Genomic DNA, 25,411 nt, shown 5'->3' with positions numbered 1-25,411 from the left:
TACCAAATGGGGAGGAGGATTTTACTAGTCAGCACTTAAATGTAACTATGGTATTTTGAATTTTTCCTCATTCATTTCATATCTCCTTTTCTTGGCTTTTAATTTTCTTGAAATGTTAAACCTTATACTTAGGTTTTGTTTTTGCTATTGTTTATTTAAAAAGATCTTATGCACTTTTTAAAAAACATTGTTAAGGTTTCAGTTTTGATTAAGGAAAATCTTATCTTTCAGAGTATCTTAAAGTTCGGTCGCATGACCCTGAGGAAGCTATTAGACATGATGTTATTGTGTCCATAGTTACAGCTGCGAAAAAGGACATTCTTCTGGTCAATGATCACTTACTTAATTTTGTGAGAGAGAGGACATTAGACAAACGGGTAAGTAAGACTAAATAATGAGTGGGTTTTCTTTTTTAACCCCTGATGTTTAATAATATTTCATTTAAAAATTCTGAAATTCCAAGTCCATTTCAGGGAAGACAGTTTAATATTTAAAGTTACATTTTGAGGAGGTTTTACTTTTTTTGTTGTATTAAATTTTGTTAGTTTTTCCTTTTGTTCTCATTCTAAACGTAACAGTTCTTCATAGTAATCACATGTCTAGCTTGTACAACTGTTTTTGCAAAGGCCTTAGTCACAGCTTCTCATATTGTTGGTTCTTTTCTCATTCAGGCTGGTGTTCTGTAGGTGTGATGTGGTAGTCCTTTAGCTAATTGTATTATATAATTGACATAGAATAGAAAGTGAAAGATGTTTTCAACTTGGTAAAGCTAAGCTGCAGCAGCCTGCTTCTGGTCTATGTTCTGTGAACTCCAAACCAACCGTGAATAAACACCCATTAGCAGCTCCACTCATTAATCAGTGAGCTGCTGAAGAGAGAACTGTGTCTTGTTATGCTTATGTTCCATGTTGTCTGGAATACATTAAGCACTCAGTAAATGCCTAAGTGAATATTCACCCCCCACCCCCACATTGTCCTTCCATCATGGCATTGGCCCTGTTGACTAAGATTTAACAGTACTTTTGGTGAAAGTATGGCATTCTTTGATGTATTTAGGGGTTAGCCAAGAAACTTGGAAGGGGTGCTGTTGGTAGCTGTGTGAATAGCTTTGATTAGTTAAACATTAAAACATTTTAACAATCTTTTAAAGTTGATTGTGCCATTCTATTTAATTTTTCTCTTTAATAATTTAAAATTTTTATTTTACTTATTTAGAAGGCACAATTAGAGAGAGGGACAGATGTGTGTCTATATATATAGAGAGAGACAGACGTGTGTATGTGTGTGCATGTATATGTTTGTATATATACACACACACATATATATATGTACACACATATATATATATATATATGTACACATACACACACACACACACACAGAAATCTCTTCCATCTGCTGGTTTATTTCCCAGGTGGTTACAATGGCTGGGTCTTGGCCTGGCCAAAGCCAGGAGCCAGGAGTTTCTTCCGGGTCTCCCATGGGGGTATAGGTGCCCAAGAACTTGGGCCATCCTCTGCTGCCTTCCCAGGTGCACAGGTGAGGAGCTGGATCAAAAGTGGAGTCGCCGGAACTCAAAAAACGACTTCGTATATTAGATGTTGGCTTTGCAGGCGGAGGCTTAACCTGCTATGTCATAACGCCAGCCCCTCTTTGATAATTCTGATTGTGGAAAGAGGATAACTGGACAGGAATTTCTTCCCCAAGTATAATACTGATTGTGGTTAGAAGATAATGGGACAGGAATTTCTTCCTTAAATCTGTATGATCCTGAAGAATTTATTTACTTTTTAAGAAGATTTGCTTATTTGAAGGTGGGCAGGGGCAGGCAGAGAGAGGAAAGAGTGAGAGGTAGTTTCCATCTGTTGGTTCAATCCTCATGTGCCCAGCCAGGGCTGGGTCAAGTTGAAGTCAGCAGCTCCATCCTTGTGCCCTTTATGGGGTAAAGTGACCCAAGTACATAGTGTATCTTCCACTGTCTTCCCAGGTACATTAGTAGAAAACTGGGTTATGTGTGGTGTAGGCAGGACTTGAACCAGTGTTCTGATGTGGGATGCAAGTTCCTTATTGAATATTTCATGGGAGTATTAATCAGTAAAAAGGTCCAAAATATACTTGAACTTGATTCCTAGAGATAAATTACAGTTTACTCAGTTATTGTTTTGTCTTTTTAAAATTTGATACCTTGCTTTTCCTTCTTATTTCTAAGTGATGATATGTAGGTTCTGATTTATTTTTGTTTTGGGGGTAGTTGATGGGTTGAAGATATTAAAGCTGTATATACATGTTTCTATATCTCTTATACTTTATGTAGTAGGTATATTAACATAATAGCTTTTTCCATAAGTAATTACAAATCAATTACCAGGATTTGAAACTTGAAGAAAATATGTTGCATTAAGTGAAAGAAAATGAAAACCTAGAAAACTAGACTTTGCTGAATTTATATAATGGAAACATTTTTATACTATAAAGAGAACTTTTTTTGTTCTAATTTTAAGTGGAGAGTACGCAAAGAAGCCATGATGGGACTTGCCCAAATTTATAAGAAATATGCTTTACAGTCAGCAGCAGGCAAAGATGCTGCAAAACAAATCTCATGGATCAAGGACAAATTGCTGCATATATATTATCAAAACAGTATTGATGACCGGTAAGTTAGGGACACTATATATTTGGTGATTTGGGGTAGTACATAACTTGTTGGTATTTTTGTAAACTATTTTCTTTATGACTTTAAGCTCCCTCCTCAGTTTTTCATAGTAAAGGTAGTAAATGACTAGTTTCCTTCCCACCAAAGCCACAAGTGAAACATACTGCACAAATAACTTCAGGGGTGGGTACAGCTTTTGCATTCATTTTCATTCACTAGTTTTGAACAGAGTAATATCTAAAAGTTTGAATGCATATAGTTATTTTAATTTTTCTTTATTTTTTAATAGAATTAAAAAGCCATTTGGATTTATCTTAGATATTTTAAATAAAAACAATTCCTATTTAAAGCTAAGACTAGTTTATACATTTACACAAAAACATATTGTCTGAATATCATCTTAACGTGTTTCCACTGCAGGCTAAGGTTAAATCTTGGGTGGATTTCAGCCACGTAAAAGTATTGTAAATCCTTTTTACAGTCTGAATTTATTGATGGATTATTAGGGGGGGTTCAGCTTAGGGTTCTTGAAGCAAAAAAAAAAAAAATGAAAAGAGTAAGAAGCAATGGGTCATATTAACATTTTAAGAGGTATAGAACCTAGAAAACTGAGTGCCTTAAGTTACTATTATATAAAAAAATTGATAGTAATTTTTGTAAAATTGAAATGTTCAGATTTGAGTATGTAATATCAGCACACAAACATTGGTATTATAGTTAGGACTTCTTTTGGTGTGTGTTTTAACTAAGTGTTTTTCATGATGATCACTTCAAAAACTCAAAAGAATCTTAAAAATTAATTTGTAGCCTTTACTTAAGTTTAGAATTAAGCACTGTGGAGGACCTGGTATAGTTTCATATATCCTTTTTTTGACAGATAAATTAATGAAGTCCCTGATAGCTTACTTGCCCAAGGACATGAAGCAGAATTTATCTTAGCTGGGTATGGGGCTGTTTCTGGTACAACCAGCTAAAACCTTTTTTGGACCCTCTTTCTATAGAAAGAAAGCTTTGATGTGGAAATCTCATTTCCATTCATGAAAACAGGAACTTCTTTAATATGTGTTCCTTATGTGTTCTGGTATTTTATATGCAACTTCAGCACATTAAAAACTAAAATAGAGCTTTCTCTGTTCTTTTGTAGATTACTTGTCGAACGGATCTTTGCTCAATATATGGTTCCCCACAATTTGGAAACCACAGAACGGATGAAGTGCTTATATTACTTGTATGCCACACTGGATTTAAATGCTGTGAAGTACGTTTCAAATGTCAAGTTGTGTTGTTTACATCTTTTGCAGTATATTGGATTTTATGGAGAAGAACCAACAAAAATTGTATTTTGAAATGTAAACTACGTCATGTGTACGTTGTTTAACCGATGAAGACGTTATAAAATACTTGGCTATTTTTTCAGAAAGTACTACTTGTTAACATGAGATGAAGCAATTGTAAGCAGTTAAAACAATAGATAGAGTTGCTTGACCTGGAATCTTTTAGAATATGATATTTTTCTCTCCACTTTTCATATTGTTGGTGTCTCAAGAAATGTTGATGTACCTATTCTTTCTGTTTTTGTTTTCCTTAAGGTGTTAGAAAGGTCCATATTATGAAAATACTACCTTCTTATTCTCACCTGGTACTGATTTAAACTATGATGTAGGGCACAGATTTTTGTGTTGCATAGCCTGAATACAGTGTTATCATTTGGCATAAGGGTAAGCACAAATATATTTTTATTACCATGCTTCATTCAAAAAGTGCTTTTGGGTGTATGGGTTAGGGAATTGGCATTTTAGACATGGGAGAGATGTTACTAATTTAATGGAATCGTATTAAGGTTTAGGAAATTGAGGCCTAGAGATTTGCTGCAGATATTGGGGAAAATGTAGGCTCTTAGTTTACAACTATTGAAGATTAAATGTTCAGAAATTGGAGATCTAAGGAGTTGTGTATAATTTTTGTTAAACTGCTGCTTAATGGGACAGTTAGCTCCCTCCACTTAAATAATTAAATTTGCTGTTTATGTATTACTTAGAATTAATGAGGAAAAGGTAACAGAGGGGAGCAATGTATATTTCTTAATACCTTTATATTTCAGCTGCTAGAATAGCTGTTAATCATGGCTGCTTTTATGCTAAAAAGAAAATTAATTGCAAAAGATATCCAGTAGTCCACAAAACTTAAAATACTATCTGGCCTTTTACAGAAAAAGCTTGCCAACTTACTTAAATATCACTTTTGCTTGTGCACGTGATGAATCAGATCACATAGAGGTTAATTAACTTGCACAGAGCCACACAGGTAATAAGCGAGAACACTAGAATCTGAACCCAATTCTGCTTCGTTCAAAAGCTCATTGCTTTCCTTCTATGTAGAGTAAAATGTTTACTATCGTATTTAACATTATTACTTGTATTATACATTTTTCTCTGAATTGTATCCTGAAATTGTTGATTTGCCAGAGTTTGTTGATTTTTTTTTTCCCTCATGGTACTGTTGATGGCCTCTTGTATGAAATGATATATTATATACTTATACCCTATTTGAATTGAACTACTGCTACTGGAAAATCACAGATGACTCAGTTCAGTTGTCCTTCTGGAGTAAAAATGAAGTAAAATACTTTCAAGCAAAAATTCTGTTTGATAAAGTTACTAAAGGTGTTTTTTTGTTTTTTGAGAGAGAGGAAATTAAATCCAAAAAAAAAAAAAAAAGGAATAGGAATAAGAAGCAATAGAAATTCAGACTCTTTGGCAAAACTAAATAATCAAGGACTGTAAAAGTAACAAGAAAAATAAAGTTTTCATTGCAAGGGATAGGGAATGTGGATTAAAAAGTAGGTAGCATTTAGGCTGGTATTTGACCAGCATACTCACTACAATAGTAGTGAACTCCCTTGAGGACTTGTGGATCCCTTCCTCTACTGGTCCTCCACCACGTATCCCACCAGGCCTGGGTATATCAGGAGAGTTTCCGTGACCTTCTTCCACTGGCCACTATTCTGATTGGTTGGACCCTACTTTGTGATAAATATTAGGTTGATCCTATCAGATAGCATGTAAGATAACAGGGACGTAATGAATATTAATATATTATAAGGCTCTTATAAGAGAGAAGACATATTGATTAATTAGACTATGAGTCAGGTTTTTTTTTTTTTAACTTTTATTTAATGAATATAGATTTCCAAAGTACAGCTTATGGACTACATTGGCTCCTCCCAACCCCCCATGACTTCCCTCCCACCCGCAACCCTCCCCTTTCCCGCTCTCTCTCCCCTTCCATTCATATCAAGATTCATTTTCAATTTTCTATATATACAGAAGATCAGTTTAGTATACATTAAGTAAAGATTTCAACAGTTTGCACCCACATAGAAACACAAAGTGAAAAATACTGTTTGAGTACTCGTTATAGCATTAAATCTCAATGTACAGCACATTTTGCTCCTTCCAAAACCCAGGGGAGCAAAAAAAAAAAAAAAAAAAAAGAATTTAATGAAACTTGAAATCAGAACTTTGAGTCAGTGGAGAGAATGGACATTTGAATTGTTTCTGTTCACTATTTCAAATAGTGCTACTATGGGCATTTTCTATTTAGTTTACACATGGTGGAAAGATTTCTTGAGGCAGGATTATGAGTGGTTCTTGAATTTGACTACTTACCATAATCACCATGGGAGGCTTAAACAATGCCAACACCTAAGTCATTCCTTCAGATTCTTCTCATTTAATTTGTCTAGTGTGTAGTCTGAGCTTTGGGATTTTTAGAACATTTCAGGAGATTTTTTTTTTTGACAGGCAGAGTGGACAGTGAGAGAGAGAGAGACAGAGAGAAAGGTCTTCCTTTGCCGTTGGTTCACCCTCCAGTGGCCACTGCGGCTGGCACGCTGTGGCTGGCGCACCACACTGATCCGATGGCAGGAGCCAGGTACTTCTCCTGGTCTCCCATGGGGTGCAGGGCCCAAGCACTTGGGCCATCCTCCACTGCCTTCCCGGGCCACAGGCAGAGAGCTGGCCTGGAAGAGGAGCAACCGGGATAGAATCCGGCGCCCTGACCGGGACTAGAACCCGGGTGCCAGCGCCGCAGGTGGAGGATTAGCCTATTGAGCCATGCTGCCGGCCTGTATTTCAGGAGATTCTAATAGACAACAACCAAGGTTTGAAATCACTGGTATATAGGTGGGAGTGGAATCGCTGAACATGTGCCTTTTTTTTTTTTTTTTTTTTTTTTTTTGACAGGCAGAGTGGACAGTGAGAGAGAGAGACAGAAAGGTCTTCCTTTTGCCATTGGTTCACCCTCCAATGGCCGGCGCATTGCACTGGTCTGAAGCCAGGAGCCAGGTGCTTCTCCTGGTCTCCCATGCAGGTGCAGGGCCCAAGGACTTGGGCCATCCTCCACTGCACTCCCTGGCCACAGCAGAGAGCTGGCCTGGAAGAGGGGCAACCGGGACTAGAACCTGGTGTGCCGGCGCCGCAAGGTGGAAGATTAGCCTAGTGAGCTGTGGCGCCGGCCATGTGCATTTTTATTATTACAAACTACCTTCAAATTTTCTTTAACATAATTATACTAGTTTATATTCCTCCCAGTGGTTTATGAGTTGATTTAGCCTGTATATAAGGAGTCTTCAAAAGGTTTGTAGAAAATGTGTATTAGGGAAAAATTGAATGGGTTTCAAAAATATTTTGCTGTAAAATAAACTTGTACTAACTTGTTACGTCAGGATTGGACAGGATCCTATGTGAGGTATTAAAAAGGATAAGACTGTTTATTATAAAGGCCCCTATCAGAACACTATGAATTCTGATAAAATTAAAGCAAGATCGAATTTCAAGTTTATGGTGAAGCTTGTGTGGTAGAAAGGTGAAACCATGGAGGCTTCACAAAAGTTATATGAGGAAAATGTCCCCAAAGAAATTAGCAGTTTACAAATGGTTCATTTTAAAAAGGGCTGAGATAATATCTTGAAGACGAAACCCAGTGTCACACCATCAGCGTCAGTTTATGAGGAAAGAATTAATCTTGTTGATGCTCTAGTTGAAGAGGACTGATAATACAGAAATAATGGCATCATAGACATCTCATTTGGTTCAGCTGACAGGATTTTGACTGAAAAATAGAAGTTGAACCAACTTTCTACTGTCTGGGTGCCAAAACGTGTGTGGCCTGATCAGCTGCAGACAAAAGCCAAATGTTCAATGGAAGTTTTAACACAAGGGAGAGCAAGATCTTGAAGCGTTTTATCAGGCATCGTTACAGGTGATGAAACTTGGCTTTACCTGTATGATCCTAAAGACGAAACACAATTGCAGAATGGCTACCAAGAGGCGGAAGGGTTCAGTCAAAGCAAAAGCAGACCGTTTCAACATCACGCGTCATGAGAATAGTTTTTATTGTGATGCATTTCGATTATTGACTTTCTGTCGGGCCAAGGAATGATAATGTCTCTTATTAGACTGTTTTTTGAGAAATTAGCCAAGGCTTTAGCATAAAAATGCCCAGAAAAATTTTACCAGTGAGCCCTTCTCTACCATGACTGTGTTCTTACTCATTCTTCTCACCATGCAAGGGTTGTTTTCAGGGAGAATTTCGATGGAAAATCATGAGGCATTTACCTTAGAGCTGCTGACAAGGTTCCTTCTAAAATCTTTTTTATAAAAAAATTGTATATTTTCATGGCAGAGAGAGGGAGAGGTATCTGCCATCTGCTGGTTGTGACTTCTCAAATGCCCACAACAACCAGGGCTGGGCTAGGTCAAAGCCAGTGGGCCAGAACTCAGTCTGGATCTCTCATGTGGGTGGTAGGAACCCAAGTTTGAGTCATTAGAAGGAATCAAAACTAGTCCTCAAACCCTGGCACTTGGATGTGTAGTGTCCCAAGCATCATCTTAACTGCTTTGCCAAATGCCTGTCCCTGTAATGTGTTTTTGCTTTCTGATCCTAAAAAGATCTTTAAAGGTTACTTATTTTCTTCGGTTAATAATCCTGGCTTCTTTGGGATGGACTAAATGGCTGGCATCACTGCTTACAAAAGTGTCGTGCACGTGATGGTGCTTATGTTGAGAAACAGTTTATATTTTTGATTACTGAATTAAATCTTCATTTTATTTGAACGGCAGAGAGACAAGAGGGACAAAGACAGATGCTCTGTTATGTAGTTCACTTCCCAGAGTGCCCAAAAAAACTGACTATGCTAGGCTGAAGCCATGTGCTTGGAATTCAATCCAGTGCTCCTATAAGGCTGACAGTCCCAAATACCATCTGCATCTTCCTGTGGTGTGTATTAGCTGGAATCTGAAATTGAAAGTGGAGCCAGAACTCAAACCAGGCATTCTAATATGGGATGCAGGCATCCCAAGCAGCATCTTAACTATTTCAGCAGATCCCCTAATTTTCCCATGAACTTATTAAGATACACTCATTTTATCAGACATCTTAATTTTTGCTAATCCTTTGAGTATTACAATTTATCATTCATTTTCCTGAATACTGATGATACTGATATTTTCATAGCTTTATGACCTATTAATGTCCTTTCACTGTAGCCTTCACCACTCTTGTATTGTAACACCTGTCCTACTTTATTCATTTAAATTACCATTCTAGCGCATAAGTTGTTAGAATGTGTGACCTCTACTTAGTTTAAAAGGGGCCTGAGAACTGAAAAATAGCTGCTTGGTAGGAAGGTTCTTGGTGATAAGTTGTTTGGTGAGAATTCTTTCTTTTTGTTGACTGAGCCATTTCCCCTATTTTAAATGTTCTGATATGGACCAGTCTGTAGATGAGTTAACTAATTAAATGTCTTGGTTGTTGAAAAAAGAATAGGAGTAAGTCTGCGTCCTTGTGCTGCTGGTATCTATTTCCTTCAATTTCTCTAGAGTTCCTTTTTAGGTCGAGAGTAGAAGGTATGTCAGATGTCTTAGTTGTGCCTTTCTCTTTCTTTGAGCAAATTGTTATTTAGACAGTTCTGTACTTCAGAGGCTTATGGGTGATTTGCCCAACTGGGAGCAGATTGGAAGAGAGGTTCCTTCAGCATTTGGACAGGTCCCTGACTGAAACCCTGGTAGATGTCTTTCTCTTTGAGTTGGTGTGGTAACTTTCAGTGCTCTTGGAAAGAATTGGTTGTCTGCAAAATGTCAGCTAACAAATATTCAGTCTTTCAACCAGAGTTCTCACATTTATTGGTGACAGAACTGGAATTTAAACTAAATTATAGAAGTGGCTGTTTGTATTGCTCTGGTAATACTGCTTCTGCTGGTATAACTTTTTTAAGAAGGACTATTTAGAAAGGCAACGAATAAGGACAGATTATATCTTTTAAGAGGTTTATTTTATTTGAAAGTCAGAGTGATGGTGAGGGGTAAGATATCAGTCTGTCCGCTAGTTCACACCCCAAAAGGTTATAAAAGCCAGGACTGCACCAGGCTGAAGCCAGAAGCCGAGAACTCCATCCAGGTCTTCCACTGTGGATAGCCAGGCTCCAAGTACTTGGGACATCTAAGACAGATTATATTGTTGTTTAATACTAAAATATTAAAACATTTGAGGACAGTGCCCTTAAATATGTTATAATATACATTCTTAATAATGACCACTTTTTGGCTTAAGCTATAGCCATAATAGTTTATAATGGCCTTTAAAATTTCTTGAGATTTTATCTTTAAATAAGTAATACAGTAGGTAGAATAATTTCTGCTTTAAGTGAAGGCAAATTTCAAAGTCCAGGCCTTTCAGAAGTTTTAAGAATTAAATGTATAGGAGAGAAAATACATTGACTTTTTATATTGAAATGTGATTTCATGATTAATTCTTTCTTTGAAAATTAATTATGTAATTCATTTAAATTTTAGATTTTTTACAGCCTTCTAGAGAGGTCATTTTGCTTTCAGTGTTTACAGTCTTCAACTATGCCAGTGAAACTTCATGGCATTCAAGTAACTTGCAAGTAATAAAGTACAGCTATTTAAAATTCAGCTTCTATTTAATACTCTTGCTTTTCTGCTACCATTTTGGAGTGATTACTACAGAAGAACTGAAATTTCCAGATTTAAACTGTTTTACCTTTTTTAAACCCAAAGACATTTAAAAAACATATTAAATGGAAGAATTAAAATATTAGACAATTGTCTTGCTTGGCAAGGAAAAATGGGGTTTATATGTGCTTCTGTATTGTATTACTGTTTTCTGACAGTGCCACATAATGTATTTTAATAGAATCTAATATAAATTGTAGATAACTGAAATAAACTGATAGAGAATATTTGTTTTTGTAAAAAATCCTTTTAAAATTTTAAGCTGTAATTCTGATATTCTGTAACTTAATACTATTCTCTGATTTATAAATATTTTCTCGAGTACCTGTATACATGTTAAATATATAATTAGATTAAAATTTTTGCCTGAGAATAATAGTAGAAGTATATCAGCATTTTTGCCACATAAAAATAATATTCACTTATAGCGTGAATAATTCTAGACAGGTTAAAATTTAAGTATGATAAAATTTTTGTTTCAGTAAGAAGTGTCCCCATTCTCTTCTGGCTAACTCTTGTCTCTTTGTGTCATTGGTTCTATACTATGGGACCTGACTGATCAGATACTCTTTTATTCCTCAAGTTTATCATCTTTTCCAATTAATGATTAGATAGTCCCTGTTTTTATATAAAGCAAAACACAACTACCATTCATCTTTTCTTTTGCTCTTAGTGTCTCCTTAAATGGTAATATCTGTCATATTTAGTTCCTTTCTTTACTTTCATGTATCAATTACTTGGTTTTGTGAATTTGACCTTATGTCTGTCATTTTGTGAGTTTTATTTCTTTAAAATGTACATAGTTAATGTTCTGAGAGGATTTTCATTGTGTTTTGTTATTTAAGTTTGTCTGTGTTTTTCAGAGCATTGAATGAAATGTGGAAGTGTCAAAATCTGCTTCGACATCAAGTAAAGGATTTACTTGACTTAATTAAGCAACCTAAAGTAAGTTGAATTTTAAAGAAAATGTTTCCTTTGATGTTCAGATTCGTAAAGCACATGTGTCTTAGTTACTGTTTACCATTGCTATTGTGTGTTAACTTTTTATATATGGAAAATTTCTGACTATAAGACTATCTAGAAAAGTAATTTTTAAGAATGTTATTATATAGAAAGATTTTAAATATTTGCTGTTATCTGCTGATACCCAGTAGGAAAGAGAATGTACTTCACTGTAGTCAAAATTCAGGTTTTTTGTAGCTTTAAAATACATAAACCATAACTCAGCAATATTGAAGGCATAGAAAATACAAGAAAGCTGCAGTTTATCTTGCCACAGTAAGATGGTCTCAAGATGTATATTCTTGTGATTTCAGAAAGTTTTAATAATGGTATTATGTCTCTCTAATATATGTATGTTCATGGGACAGAAAACAATAGCAGTGTTTGTGTTTTTCTAGGGGAAAAAATTTCTAGTTTCCTGAGTGTAAATTGGCCAGTTGCCCTAAAATCAGTAAAGTAACACTAATTGCTTAAATAGTTTATAGTGACTTATCTTTTTTTAAGATTTATTTATTTGAAAGGCTGATTTAAAAAGAAAAGCTGTAGGGTTTTGGTGTGGGTTGAGGTGGGGGGGGTGAGGAATATCTTCCATCCACTGGTTTATTACCCAGTTGGCCACAACAGCCAGGACTGGGCTAGGCTGAAACCAGCAGCCTGGAAATCCATCCCAGTCTCCCATGTGGATGGAAGAGGCCCAAGCACTTGGACCATTTTTGCTGCCTTCTTGGGTGCATTAGCAGGGTGCTGGATCAGAAGCAAAACAGCTGAGACTTGAAGCGGCCCTCTGATATGGGATGCTGGTGTAAGTGGCTTAACCTGCTGTGCCATAGTGCCAGTCCTTGTGACTTCAAATTACATTTGAAGGTTAAGAAAAAAAAGTTATAACACTTGTTTGCCTAGTTGATGCTTATGTCTCTGAGTAGTAGTTTTGTTTTATAGGCTAACAGTAACCTCTCTATTTTATTGAACATAATTTCACCTTTTTCCCTAGAATTATTGAATATATTTATATTGAACCTGTTAGAATGTTTTCACTTTTTAAAAATGACTTGAAACTGATATAGAGATTCTATTGTTTCTGTTGTCAGTGTGTTTCAGTCAATAAATGTGTTTCAGTCATGTTAGAATGTAGTTAGTGTGTTTTATCAGTAATCTCTGGATAAAGTGCCTCTTTTTCCTACCTAAACCTATATTAATTGACATCAATCTAGCCAAGATCAAGTGTTAATTAAAAATGTGAGACTTTTTCCTATGTATTTTATAAGATTATTTTTATATTTTAGATCTTACTAATGTCAAAATAGCAGCCAGTATGTTAAATGTATAGATTATATGTTGAGCAAGCATGATTTGTGAACTTGTAATTGAATATAACTGGTTTTTACTCTCACTGTTGAGAATGAATTTATTTAGCAGAAGCTGCTTTCTCTTGCCTGTTGATAGAAACTTGAGAGAAGCTCATGACTGTCTCGTTCAGTCATTCATGGAATCACAAAATACACTCTCAATTTAGTTAGACTATCTAGTTTCCTTTTTCTTCATGGAATCTTCTTTTTGCTTGTTTAAGATAATTATTGAACTAACCACATTAAAGAGGAAAATCTAATCATGCGTGGTAAGGTGGAAGAGAAAGCAGAATGGAGGAAGATAGTATCCCAAATTGGAATTCTAGTGAGAAGATTTAATAGTTTCCCTGTGATTATTTACTGTTCACTTTATACAGAGAATTTTAATAGACATGATAAAGTAGAAAAAAATGAGAAGTCATAAAAAGTTCATATGAAATGTGTGTATTATGAAGCAAACTACTCATTGATTTCAGAATTTTTTGTACCATTTTTTTAAACCAAAATTGAGTTATTTGAAAAGCAAAGAGAGAGATATTTATATTGAATGATTGAGCTCTTTCATCTGCTGATCGTAAGTCTCCTGATTCAATAATAGCAATAGCCAGGTCTGGGCCAGTCCAAAGCCAGGAGCCAGAAACTGCATCCTGGTCTTGCATTTGAGTGGTAGGAGCCCAGGTGCTTGGGCCATCCTCTGGGTTGGAAGTAGAGCAGCTGAGACTCAAATACTCTGATGTGGGATGCCATCTTTCCAAGCAGCAACTTAGCCAACACTGTACCACAGTGCTGACCCTGAACTTAAGTGTTCTCTTATAAAGGATATTTATATTTCCTATTTTTTTTTTTTTACCAGAAAGACTTAGATACTTAATAATCAGTATTGTTTTACTGCCCCCCCCCCCCTTTTTTTTTTGGACAGGCAGAGTGGATAGTTAGAGAGACAGAGAGAAAGGTCTTCCTTTTTTCCATTGGTTCACCCTCCAATGGCTGCCGCGGCTGGCGCACTGCACTGATCCGATGGCAGGAGCCAGGTACTTCTCCTGGTCTCCCATGGGGTGCAGGGCCCAAGCACTTGGGCCATCCTCCACTGCACTCCTGGGCCACAGCAGAGAGCTGGCTTGGAAGAGGGGCAACCAGGACAGAATCCGGCGCCCCGACCGGGACTAGAACCCGGTGTGCCGGCGCCGCAGGCAGAGGATTAGCCTAGTAAGCCGCGGCACCGGCCTTTACTGCTTTCTTCATTGTATAGTTTTTAATTTTTAACAATATAAGCCTTATTCTTTTATTAAACTAAATTGAATTGTGCAGTATCATTTAGAAGTGTTTTTGTAATTTGCTGTATTACTTTTGTTAGTGCTTTTTTTTTTTAACGTGGATCAACTCTTGAAAGTTGACAGCAGTACGCCTGTCCTTCCAAATAAAACCACAACAGAAATATTACATGTTTCTAGACAGAGCTGTTTCATCCTTTAAATCTTAAATACTTAGGGATCATTTCATATGTATGAGCAAATGGTTTCTTACTCGAGATGGTATGTTTATCGTTTATATGTGATTTGTTGTTTCCCTATCAATGTTTATTTAGCTCAGTATTTTAAATAGTTGCTCAGTGACATTTATGTTTTTTTAAGTTAACACTATCCTGAAACAGCAAATAGTACTCTAAGAGACAATTTATTTTATTTTTTAAAAAATATTTATTTTTGTTTTTATTTGAAAGAGAGAGAGAGAGAGAGAGAGAGAGAAAGGTCTTCCTTCCACTGGTTCATTCCCCAAATGTGCAACAGCTGGAGCTGAGGCAGTCTGAAGCCAGGAACCAGGAACTTCTTCCTGGTCTCCCATGCGGGTGCAGGGCCCAAGCACTCGGGCCATCCTCAGTTTCTTTCCCAGGCGCATTAGCAGGGAACTGGATCAGAAGTTGAGCAGCCAGGACTCAAACTGGTTCCTATATGGGATACTTGGTGCTACAAGCTGGGGCTTTAACTCACTGTGCCACAGTGCCAGCCCTGAGACATTTTCTATACCTGTGACTTTTTGTGCAGTAGTATATGAATGTATTACATACAGTACAATGTGGTGAGCACATTTACTCACTGAAAAAACTGCTGATTTTTAGAATCATCTAAAAAAATTAACACTTTCAGAATCATCTTTTACATGTCAGGGGCATTTTTCTGGGTATTTTATTCCTTTCCTAAACTTAGTTACCTTGTTCTGTTAGTGCTCAAAACAACTGAAAATATCTAGTTGTCCCAAGATGTGGTGAAGCAGTTTTTTTTTGTTTGTTTTGGGGCTGATGAAAGTGAGGTAAGAATGGCAGTGAAGGATGAGTTCATTTCCACCTCTGTCCAGGTCATTTAGGTTTTCAAACTGGCTAAAGAACGATACAGTAGCAACAAAGACATCAGTCTGGAACATTTATAGGTTATACTTACCTGATTTTTTGGAGAGTGTAAGATTTTTGTCAGGGAATTTTAATTTTTCATTTTTTGTGTGATTCACAGACAGATGCCAGTGTCAAGGCCATATTTTCAAAAGTGATGGTTATTACAAGTAAGTAACTTTATATCTATGCAAATTTTGAGACTTAATTGAAACATCTCTTACAATTTACAGTGTTTAATGTAGTTTCATTTTAGATTATGGTAATATAGCAAAAGATTATAAAGTATTTTATTTTTCATCTGCTAGCTTTTCTTCCTCTATTTTCAGTTCATTTGCATACTATACAGAACTTTAAAAATTCTTTAATATCTTATATAAGCAAGATCTGGAAAAATAATTTATTACATGAATGTATTTTTTGTAATTCACTTAAATCATTATTATGTAAGCTTACCTGTGAAAGCTTAATCTATGCTTTGATGTTGCTTGTTGTGGTGTGAAATTTGTCTGAAACTAATTGCACTCCAAGCCAAAATTTAGTGAAAAAAATACCAATTAAGTACCTAATAGCTTCTTTGAAAAATATTAATTAGCTTTTTGCCTTAAATGATGTTCATATAAAAGGTTATTTACTTGCACTTAACAGTAAATACAAGAGGATTGTGTGGACATCTTTGTACAATGCAAGAATAAGAAACAGAAGCTGTTTTTTGCAGGTCTTTTTCTTTTCTAGGAATACCTGGAAAAAATTTACTGGACTTAAGGATAATGAGGTTTTTTTTTAAAGATTTATTTATTTGAATAAATAAACAGAGTTACACAGAAAGAGGGAGAGGGAGATCTTCCTTCCACTGGTTCACCTCTCAAGTGACCACAACAGCCAGGACTGGACCAGGCTGAAGCCAGGAACCAATAACTTTTTCTGCATGTCCCATATGGGCTTCTTCCACTGCTTTCCAAGGAGCATTAGAAGGGATCTGGAATGGAATTATTTTATTTTTATTTTTATTTTATTTATTTTTATTTTATTTTTTTGACAGGCAGAGTGGACAGTGAGAGAGAGAGACAGAGAGAAAGGTCTTCCTTTTGCCGTTGGTTCATCCTCCAATGGCCGCCGCGGCCGGCGCGCTGCGGCCAGCGCACCGCGCTGATCCGATGGCAGGAGCCAGGAGCCAGGTGCTTTTCCTGGTCTCCCATGGGGTGCAGGGCCCAAGCACCTGGGCCATCCTCCACTGCACTCCCTGGCCACAGCAGAGAGCTGGCCTGGAAGAGGGGCAACCGGGACAGAATCCGACGCCCCAACCGGGACTAGAACCTGGTGTGCCGGTGCCGCAAGGCAGAGGATTAGCCTAGTGAGCCGCGGCGCCGGCCTGGAATGGAATTAGAGTAGCCAGGACATGAACCAATGCCCATATGGAATGCCAGCATTGCAGGCTGTGGCTTTACCCACTACAGCACAATGCAGGCCCTAGTAATGAGATTTTTTTTTTTAAAGATGTATTTATTTGAAAGAGTTATACAGAGAAGGAGAGGCAGAGAGAGAGAGGTCTTCCATCTGCTAGTTCACTCCCCAAATGGCCGCAACAGCTGGAGCTGGGCCGATCAGGAGCCAGGAGTGGGTGCAGGGACCCAAGGACTTGGGCCATCTTCTACTGCTTTCCCAGGCCATAGCAGAGAGCTGGATCAGAAGTGGAGCAGCCAGACTGGAACTGGCGACCCTATGAGATGCCCGCATCGCAGGCAGCAGCTTTACCCGCTACACCACAGTACAAACCCCTCCCAGTAATGAGATATTAAGCTGACTCTGAGATGCTAAATAATCTAAGATGTTTGTAGAAGTAGTGCTTAGGCATGGAAGAGATCAGAAGCCTTGGTCTCTGGGTTTTTAATTAAGTCATAAGAGTTTTAGCCTTGGACAGAGTTTTAAGACCAGAATATATTTCAGTCCTGAGTGTTTCAGTGCAGTTGAATAACTTGCTGCAGGAAGTGGTTTTGTGTGTGTGTGTGTGTGTGTGTGTTTTAATAACCAGCTCCTTAGTATTTTGGTTGTGGATATGGGAGATCATCCCCTGTATTCCATTTTTTTCCTCCTCTATTAATTTTGTTTCAGTAATACAGTATATCTGTTTTCTTCTGAATGCTAGTATCTTACAAATACAAAATCTTACAAATACAAAAAGTATTATTAAAAAAAAAAGGGGGTTCCACATACATATATGTTTGTGGAAGCTGAATTAAAGGATTTTTCTTTCTTTTTTCTCCCAATCTCCCTTTGCTTTATTTTCTTAAATAATAGGCTTCATTGTAGCTTTTAATATTATGTCTGTTCATTATGAAAGGGCTATAAAATGACGTTTTCCCAATAAATTTGAAAAGAGTAGCTTTCCCTGAACATGACTAAACTGTAGTGAACTGCCAGTGATCTTTGGATTGTAATTGTCAAAAGTGCTGCACCAGCAGTTTTCCATCTTTTCCTCTGATGCTTACTGTGTAAATGTGTCTTGTAAAGGTTTAGTTTAACTGGTAATGTGTATCTTTTTTTGCATTTTTTTTTTATTGTAGAAACAGGAAAAGGTCATACAGAAAGTATTTAGGAAGGCCCATACATTCTTACTACATTCAGTGGTTTAATCATTCTCACTAGAACTTTCAGTGAAACTAGAGTTGTAAATGATCTTGAAGACTAATTTATGTATTTGTATTTACAGATTGAATTGATTTTCTACTACCGTTTTATAGATTCTAAAATTATTAGTTACACTCATCTGGTTCTCTGTAATAGTTGAATAGCCAGAAAAAAAAGATACTAGGATCTACCTTTTATTAGCTCCTATAAGTGGATGCAAAGACACATTAGGAGAGTAATATAAAAGTCATTTTTGATTCCATATAATCTTATCCAATAATGACATACCCAGCAATAACATCTGTAACAGGTTGATCACTATATGTCAGAGCCAGATAGCCTGTATGTACATGTGAATTATTTCTGGATTGTTTTAACAATAATTGAGAAAATAGAGGAAAATAATTTCCTAAAGGTAAAACTTACTGTTTGAGCTCTTACTTTAATTATAAACAAACAATATATGGCACAAGTTTTGCGGGGGCAAAATTGGTATTATTGAGATCAACATTTACTGCCTTTAAATACTGAGTTATTTAGAAGTACTTTAATTTTTTTCCCTTAGTAGATATCTCTTTATAGTGATTGTTTTATAGAAAACACATTTTATTTGTGAAAATTAATGACTGAAAGTGCTTCTAAACTTATTTTATTAAACTAAGGTAAATTTGTAGGCGATTATTAACCAAAGTAATAAAAGTAGTGAAAAATATTGATTTTTTTTTTTTAGAAAAGTTTCAAATTGTATTTTAATTAAATTTTAATTTATTTTAAGGAAATTTGCCAGATCCTGGTAAGGCTCAGGATTTCATGAAGAAATTCACACAGGTGTTAGAAGATGATGAGAAAATAAGAAAACAGTTAGAAGTACTTGTTAGTCCAACATGCTCCTGCAAGCAGGCTGAAGGTTGTGTGGTAAGGACAGAAATTAAAAGAGCTACTGTTTGAAAAAGACCCCATATCTTTTCTTGTCAATCTCCTTTTTATGAGTTTATATTCACTATGTAATATTTAGAAAATGTCACAGAAATAACAATGTAAACTATTATAATCCCTTTATAGAGACAATTGCTTGTACTATTGTGTTTGTCCTTCCAAAGGAGATCCATTTTTACCAGTTTTATTACCTAGTCATTTATAGTATTATATATTTTTTAAACTTTTATTTAATAAATATAAATTGCAAAAGTATAGCTTTTGGATTATAGCCGTTTTCCCCCCATAACCACCCTCCCACCCACAAACCATCCCATCTCCTACTCCCTCTCCCATCCCATTCTTCATTAAGATTCTATAGTATTATATTTAATAGCTATATAGCATAGCATTGACTGTGTAGCATAATTTATTGAATAATCCATGGATTTACATATTTAAATTTTTCTGTTTTTAATTAGTGTAAAAATGATATAATTAATGTCCTTATAACTAGATAGGTATTAGATAGTCTTGAAGTTTTAGGATGAATTTATAGAACTACTATTTTATTGCTTGAAGATTGGTTTTTTAAACCCTCTGATATGTAATGGCAAATTGTTCTCTAAAACTGAATGATTTTATACTGATACTGGTGATGGCAGTGACCATTTTCTCACACATAACACTGGCCTGTGTAAATGCTGGAAACCAAACCCAAATAGCAGGGGCAAGAATCATAGTTTTTGTGACAGGATTTGTATTTGTTAGCTGCTAGTTATCAGATCTTACATTTTTGGGTATATTAGCTATTCATATTTTTTTGTAAATTTTATATTTATAATCTTTGCCTATTTTTATATAATGCTATTTGTCTTTATATTATGATTTATTAGTTTGTATTATTGTGGTATTTGTTAAGTTGCAAGTAATTTTCTGTCAGTTGTAATTTACCCTTTCATCGTTTGTGATGTTCTTTATATATCATAGTGTCTGTTTTTAATCTAGATGAATCTATCATTATTCTAGTTCTTGTTTTTGCCTTTGGTTTCCTACTTTCAAAATCTTAATCTGTTATTAAGTCAGTCACAGTATTTACTAATGTCAGTATTTCTCATTTACCATCGGGATCTCCTGAGATGCTTTTTAGAGTTAGATGATTCTTGACTCCACCAGAGATAGACGAAATGAGAATCTTCATAGTGAGTTCCAGGAACCTGTAATTTGCTGTTGTCTTTATGTTCATCTATAACCTTATTCATAATACAAAAACAAAAATAACTTCAATGTTAAGCAATAATGTAATTCAGACTTGTAATACAGATAACAGATGTTTTAGTTTTAAATAGGACCTATCTTTATAGTTTGCTTCTTATCTGAATGAATAGAATCATCCAAAGCCCAAGGCAGAAAACCTGGGATTCATTCTTAGTTTCTCTTCTTACCTGTACTCTGGAATGTGTAGTTTTAACAAGTTCCTCTGAATTTTGTTTGCTATAGTTTGTGTATTCCCTGTTCCTTGTATTCTTTCTTTCTTTTTTTTTTTTTTTTAAGATTTTGTTTATTTAAGAGGTAGAGAATGAGAGAGGGGGAGAGAGAGAGAAAGAGCTTCCATCTGCTGGTTTACCCCCAAAATAGCCACAATAGCCAGAGCTGGGCTGATCCAAAGTCAGGAGCCAGGGGCTTTTTCCAGGTCTCCCACATGGGTGCAGGGGCGCAAGCACGTGCGCCATCCCCCAATGCTTTCCCAAGCACATTAGCAGGGAGCTGAATCTGGAGTGGGGCTACCAGGACTCGAACTGGTGCTCATATGGGATGCCAGTGCTGCAGGGCTGGGCTTAATCTGCTGCACTAGAGTGCTACTCCCCTCCCCCCCGCCCCCGTATTCTTATTTTGTGTTTTACCCTTCTGGAATATTTTTGGTATGAATTATGAAATAAGGACTTAAAATTTCAAATATGTGTCTAATTATTTCAACAGAATATATTGAATAATATACCTTTTCCTTATTTACTTGAAATACTACCTTTCTCTTATATCAAATTCTTCATCTACTCTTTGTCAACTTGGTCAATTCCTATTGTTTTGTTTATTCTATTACTAATACTACAGTTTCAATTATTGTAGGTTCTTAACATTTTAATGTAATGATTTGTTTAAATGTACTTTGTAATATTTTAAAACTCTGCATTGCAGCGTGAAATAACTAAGAAGTTGGGCAATCCCAAACAGCCTACAAATCCTTTCTTGGAAATGATAAAGTTTCTCTTGGAGAGGATAGCACCTGTACACATAGATACTGAATCTATCAGGTATTTGCATATAATATTAAATTCTTATTTCTGTTCATTTATTTATACATTCAGGAGGTCAGTACTCTCCTCAGTAATGAGTACCTTCTGTATACAAAGCACAAACTAGCTACTTGTCTGTATATTTGTATTTATAAATATATCCCATCTGTTTATATTTGTATAAATTTAATTTTTCTTGTTAATTACTTAAAATTTAAATGTTGGTTTAAATTGTGTGAGAAATTTTCAGTCTATGTTTTATAAATTAACAAAGTACCAGGAACTCCTTTTTTTTTTTTTTTAGCCCCTTGTTGTTGTGCATAGGTTATGTAATATAAATGATTTTAGTGACATCTTCAGGAAAAGAAAGTGAAGCAAATCTGCTGCAAAGTAACATATGTATTGTCAGTTATTTCAGAACTGAAAATGTTGTTTTTTAAAAGAACCCTCATTTAAATTCAGTTTTGATATCACCTGAATGTGTCATCTTGGAAAAATATTTCCTTTTTTGTCTGCATTCCCTTGTGAAATATGGAAAGATCTTGCTTTAAAAAAAAAACAAAAAACAACTTTTTCCCTAAAATGTATTGAACAAGATGTAAGAGATAAAGTACTTACAAAATAAAAAATACATATAGCATACTGATTTACTAATCAGCAGTAATGTCCTTTATGGAGTATATTAGAATTTGAAATGAATAAACATAGTAATAATTTTTTCTGCATTTAGTGCAGCCTCTTTGGGGATTTTTGTTGGAGAAGGTATTGAATATAACTAAATTCTTGAGCCTCCAAAGATAGATCTTACTTTAGTTACCCATTAGTCACTTTGAACTCTTCATGCATCAGTTTTCATTTAAAGAATTAGTTCTGAGGTTTAAAAAACAAAAACTAGAATCCTATAATAAGAATCTGAATCAGATAGGCATTCCAAAATTCAATAAATAATCTTATTCCCTTTGTATTCAGAGTTAATGCTAGTCAGTTACTGGTGAAGCATACTCTGTACTGTTCATCTACCTCCTGCCTATAAGGAAATGAAAATTTTTACTCTGGAGATTTTATTATAGTTCTGTAAGATTGGTGCAAATAGACTTCAGAGAACTCAAAGAACTCTCTGATGGGTGATGTTTTACCCAAGAGAGAAGAATAGGTTGGATTTTGTCTCTACAGAGATAGGAGAAAGTATTCTGGGTACTGAGATTAATATTAGTCTAGGTAACTGGGTAGGAAATTGTGGGATATTCGGAAAATGATTACAATGTATTTAAACTATTAAGCGGTATGAAAGTGTTAGGTGATGACACTTAAAAAGTAGATTTGGATCAGATTGTGGAAGGCCTTTAAGATCAAGCTTTTTACTTTCTCTTTGATCATTGAGAACACAGATGTTTGAGATACAATGGATTGGAGGAGGAATGTGGAAGAAAATGCTTTGGTGTTACTGTAATTGAAGGTAGTAGGATGGGAGGGATATGGGGAAAAGTCAGAAATATAAAGATTAAATGATGAAGATAATAGTAATACATTGAAAAAAAGGTATAGGGAAAATAAAGGTGAGAAAGAGTGAGAAATGTAAGTTTTTTTTTAAAGATTTATTTATTTACTTGAAAATCAGACTTACGGAGAGACCAAGGGACAGACAGAGATCTTCCATCTGCTCGTTCACTCCCCCAAATGGCTGCAATGGCTGGAGTGGGGCCAAGCTGAAACCAGGAACTAGGAGCTTCTTCCAGGTCTCTCATGTGGGTGCTGGGGCCCAAGCACTTGGGCCTTCCTTTGCTGCTTTCCCAGGTGCGTTAGCAAGGAGTTGGATCTGTTAGCTGGGACGTGAACTGGCTCTTACATGGGATGCTGGTGTCTCAGGTGGCAGCTTTACTGGCTATGCCACAATGCTGGCCCTCATGAAATACAAGGTTTTAAGCCCACATGATGAAAATAATAGTAATATCTTGAAAAGAATGAAGGGGGACTGTTTTTGAAGTGAGAAAGAAGGTGCTTGACTGAATATGAGAAATGATTGTTTCAAGTAAAGAAATACTGAGTTTAATGTGAGAATGGAGCCATCTATTAAGAATTTTTAGAAATAAGTAAAAAGATCATGGTCAGAACCTTATAAATTATTTTTGTTAGAGAAATTATAAAAATATAGCATAAGAATAGATTATTGCAATATTTTGGAAGTTAGGATGGAAATGATTTCAGAAGAAGGTATGTGTAGATAGACAAAGGGACTGAGAAGAAGCCAGGAGGTCATGGTGATCTAGAAGATATATCAAAGTATAAGAATAATGGGGAAAAAGAAATAATGGGTAGCAGTTCATGTTTATAATGTGTCTGGGATGACTCTAAAAGTGACTCATTGATTTCATCAGAAAGGTTGAGTATCCCTTATCTAAAATGCTTGGAATCAGATGTGTTTAGGTGTCAGAATTTTTTCAATTTTGAAATATTTACATATGCATAATGAGATATTAAGTGCCTGTTTTGATTGTTACCTGTCACATGATGCATGGAATTATTTTATTATGACACCATGTCAGTTCAGATTTTGAATTTTCAAATTAGATGCTCAGCTGTGTATCATTTTTCCCATTTCACAGAAAAGGAGCAGTGAGTTAAACAGATGTTAAATAACTCTCTTATTTAAGCACAGGAAGTCTGGCTCCAGAGCCCACTTGGTTAACCACCACACTTTTCAGTAAGCCTCCAGGAAGATTCCATTTTAAGTCTTCTTTAGTAATCATTGGTTGTCCATTACATCTTACTGTTCTGGAGAATGACTATCATTTTTTTCAGTTTCTGCCATTTGATAGGTTAATAAGTGATAGTACTGCTTAAGTATGATTTTTGTGTTATAAATAAAGTTGAATATTTATGAATAAGGTTGAAATTTAAAAAAAACTATTTCTTGGCTAATTGCATCTCTTGTTTAATTACATCTCTTTGGGGGAATACCTATTATTTTCCTGTGAAGGACTTAGAAAAATTGTCTTTTTCTTTCTTTTTTTTTTTTTTAAGATGTTATTTATTTGAGCAGTAGAGTTCCAGACAATGAGAGGGAGAGACAGAGAGAGAGGTCTTCCATCCGCTGGTTCGCTCCACAAATGGCTGCAACAGCCGAGGCTGGGTCGATCCAAAGCCAGGAGCCAGGAGCTTCTTCCTGTCTCCCATGTGGGTGCAGGGGCACAAGGACTTGGGCCATCTTCTACTGTTTCCCAGGCCACAGCAGAGAGCTGGATTGGAAGAGGAGCAGCTGGGACTCGAACTGGCGCCCATATGGGATGCTGGAGCCGCAGGCGAAGGAATAACCTCTTGTGCCACAGCACCCGCCCCTATCTTTTTCTTACTGATTCTAAGAATGTTTCATAATGTAAGGCTGTCAACCCAGTTTACTTGCCTTTTATGGCTGTACTTGACAAACAAATATTGTTACATAATTAAGTATGTCATTTATTTTCTTTATGGTTTCTTTCTGCCCTTTGGTATCATGTTAGGTAGTTGTCTTTTTACGTTAAAATCTGCAATTGGCCTGGAATTTTTTTTTATTGTAAAATAGACATAAAGATCCACCCTTTTATAAGTTGTACTATAACTAGTTGTATCAATTTATTGAAAAACTTGATTCCTTCCCATTTGGTTTGAACTGTTCCCCGATTATGGTATAGGTTCTTACATGATTTGACCCCTTACTGGGTTTCTTTCTGATTTCTTGGTTTTCTGATGTTTTTATGTAAATTTTTATCTCAAAACTGGTACTTTCATCCTTCCTCTCTTAAAATTTATTGGCTGTTCCCAAACAATTAATTCTTTCAGTTGAATCTCAGGATACATCTGTTAAAGCATATATACATGTATAACCACATAGGTTTGTTAAATGTCCTACACCAAATTACATACGAGTTTTTTGCTACTTTTTGTTATTTGTTATTTTCTATGTTCGTTGTGAATAGATTTCTCTATTCTTTTTCTTAGGTGGCTTTTGCTGATATGAAAATCACCATTGATCTTTTTACTATTTTGTTGGTGTTACTTACCTTCACTGAATTCTTAGTATTTAAAAAAAAAATTTATTAGAGAGATACCTCCCGTTCACTGATTACCCTCCTTAGATGTCTGCAGTGCAGGTCTGGGGCAGGTTTAAGCAGGAGGCC

General features: G+C 35.8%; 1 protein-coding gene across 4 annotated transcripts in view; it reads left to right on the top strand.

The window, feature by feature from the left end:
- The window catches only part of PDS5B (PDS5 cohesin associated factor B), a 202,544-nt gene that overhangs the window by 95,625 nt on the left and 81,508 nt on the right, over positions 1-25,411 (top strand). For all 4 annotated transcript variants that reach the window (XM_051831824.2, XM_051831821.2, XM_051831820.2 and 1 more), the window contains 7 exons: positions 232-377; positions 2,502-2,653; positions 3,798-3,911; positions 11,553-11,634; positions 15,542-15,590; positions 18,824-18,963; positions 21,160-21,275. In XM_051831824.2, coding sequence (XP_051687784.1) covers positions 232-377; positions 2,502-2,653; positions 3,798-3,911; positions 11,553-11,634; positions 15,542-15,590; positions 18,824-18,963; positions 21,160-21,275 — 799 coding nt within the window. The remainder of the gene's footprint in view (positions 1-231; positions 378-2,501; positions 2,654-3,797; positions 3,912-11,552; positions 11,635-15,541; positions 15,591-18,823; positions 18,964-21,159; positions 21,276-25,411) is intronic.

This window comes from Oryctolagus cuniculus, chromosome 9, assembly GCF_964237555.1.
Source record: "Oryctolagus cuniculus chromosome 9, mOryCun1.1, whole genome shotgun sequence".
In the NCBI taxonomy this organism is placed as follows: domain Eukaryota; kingdom Metazoa; phylum Chordata; class Mammalia; order Lagomorpha; family Leporidae; genus Oryctolagus; species Oryctolagus cuniculus.
The sequence above is the reverse complement of the archived record's forward strand: the minus strand, read 5'-3'. Positions and strand labels throughout refer to the sequence as shown.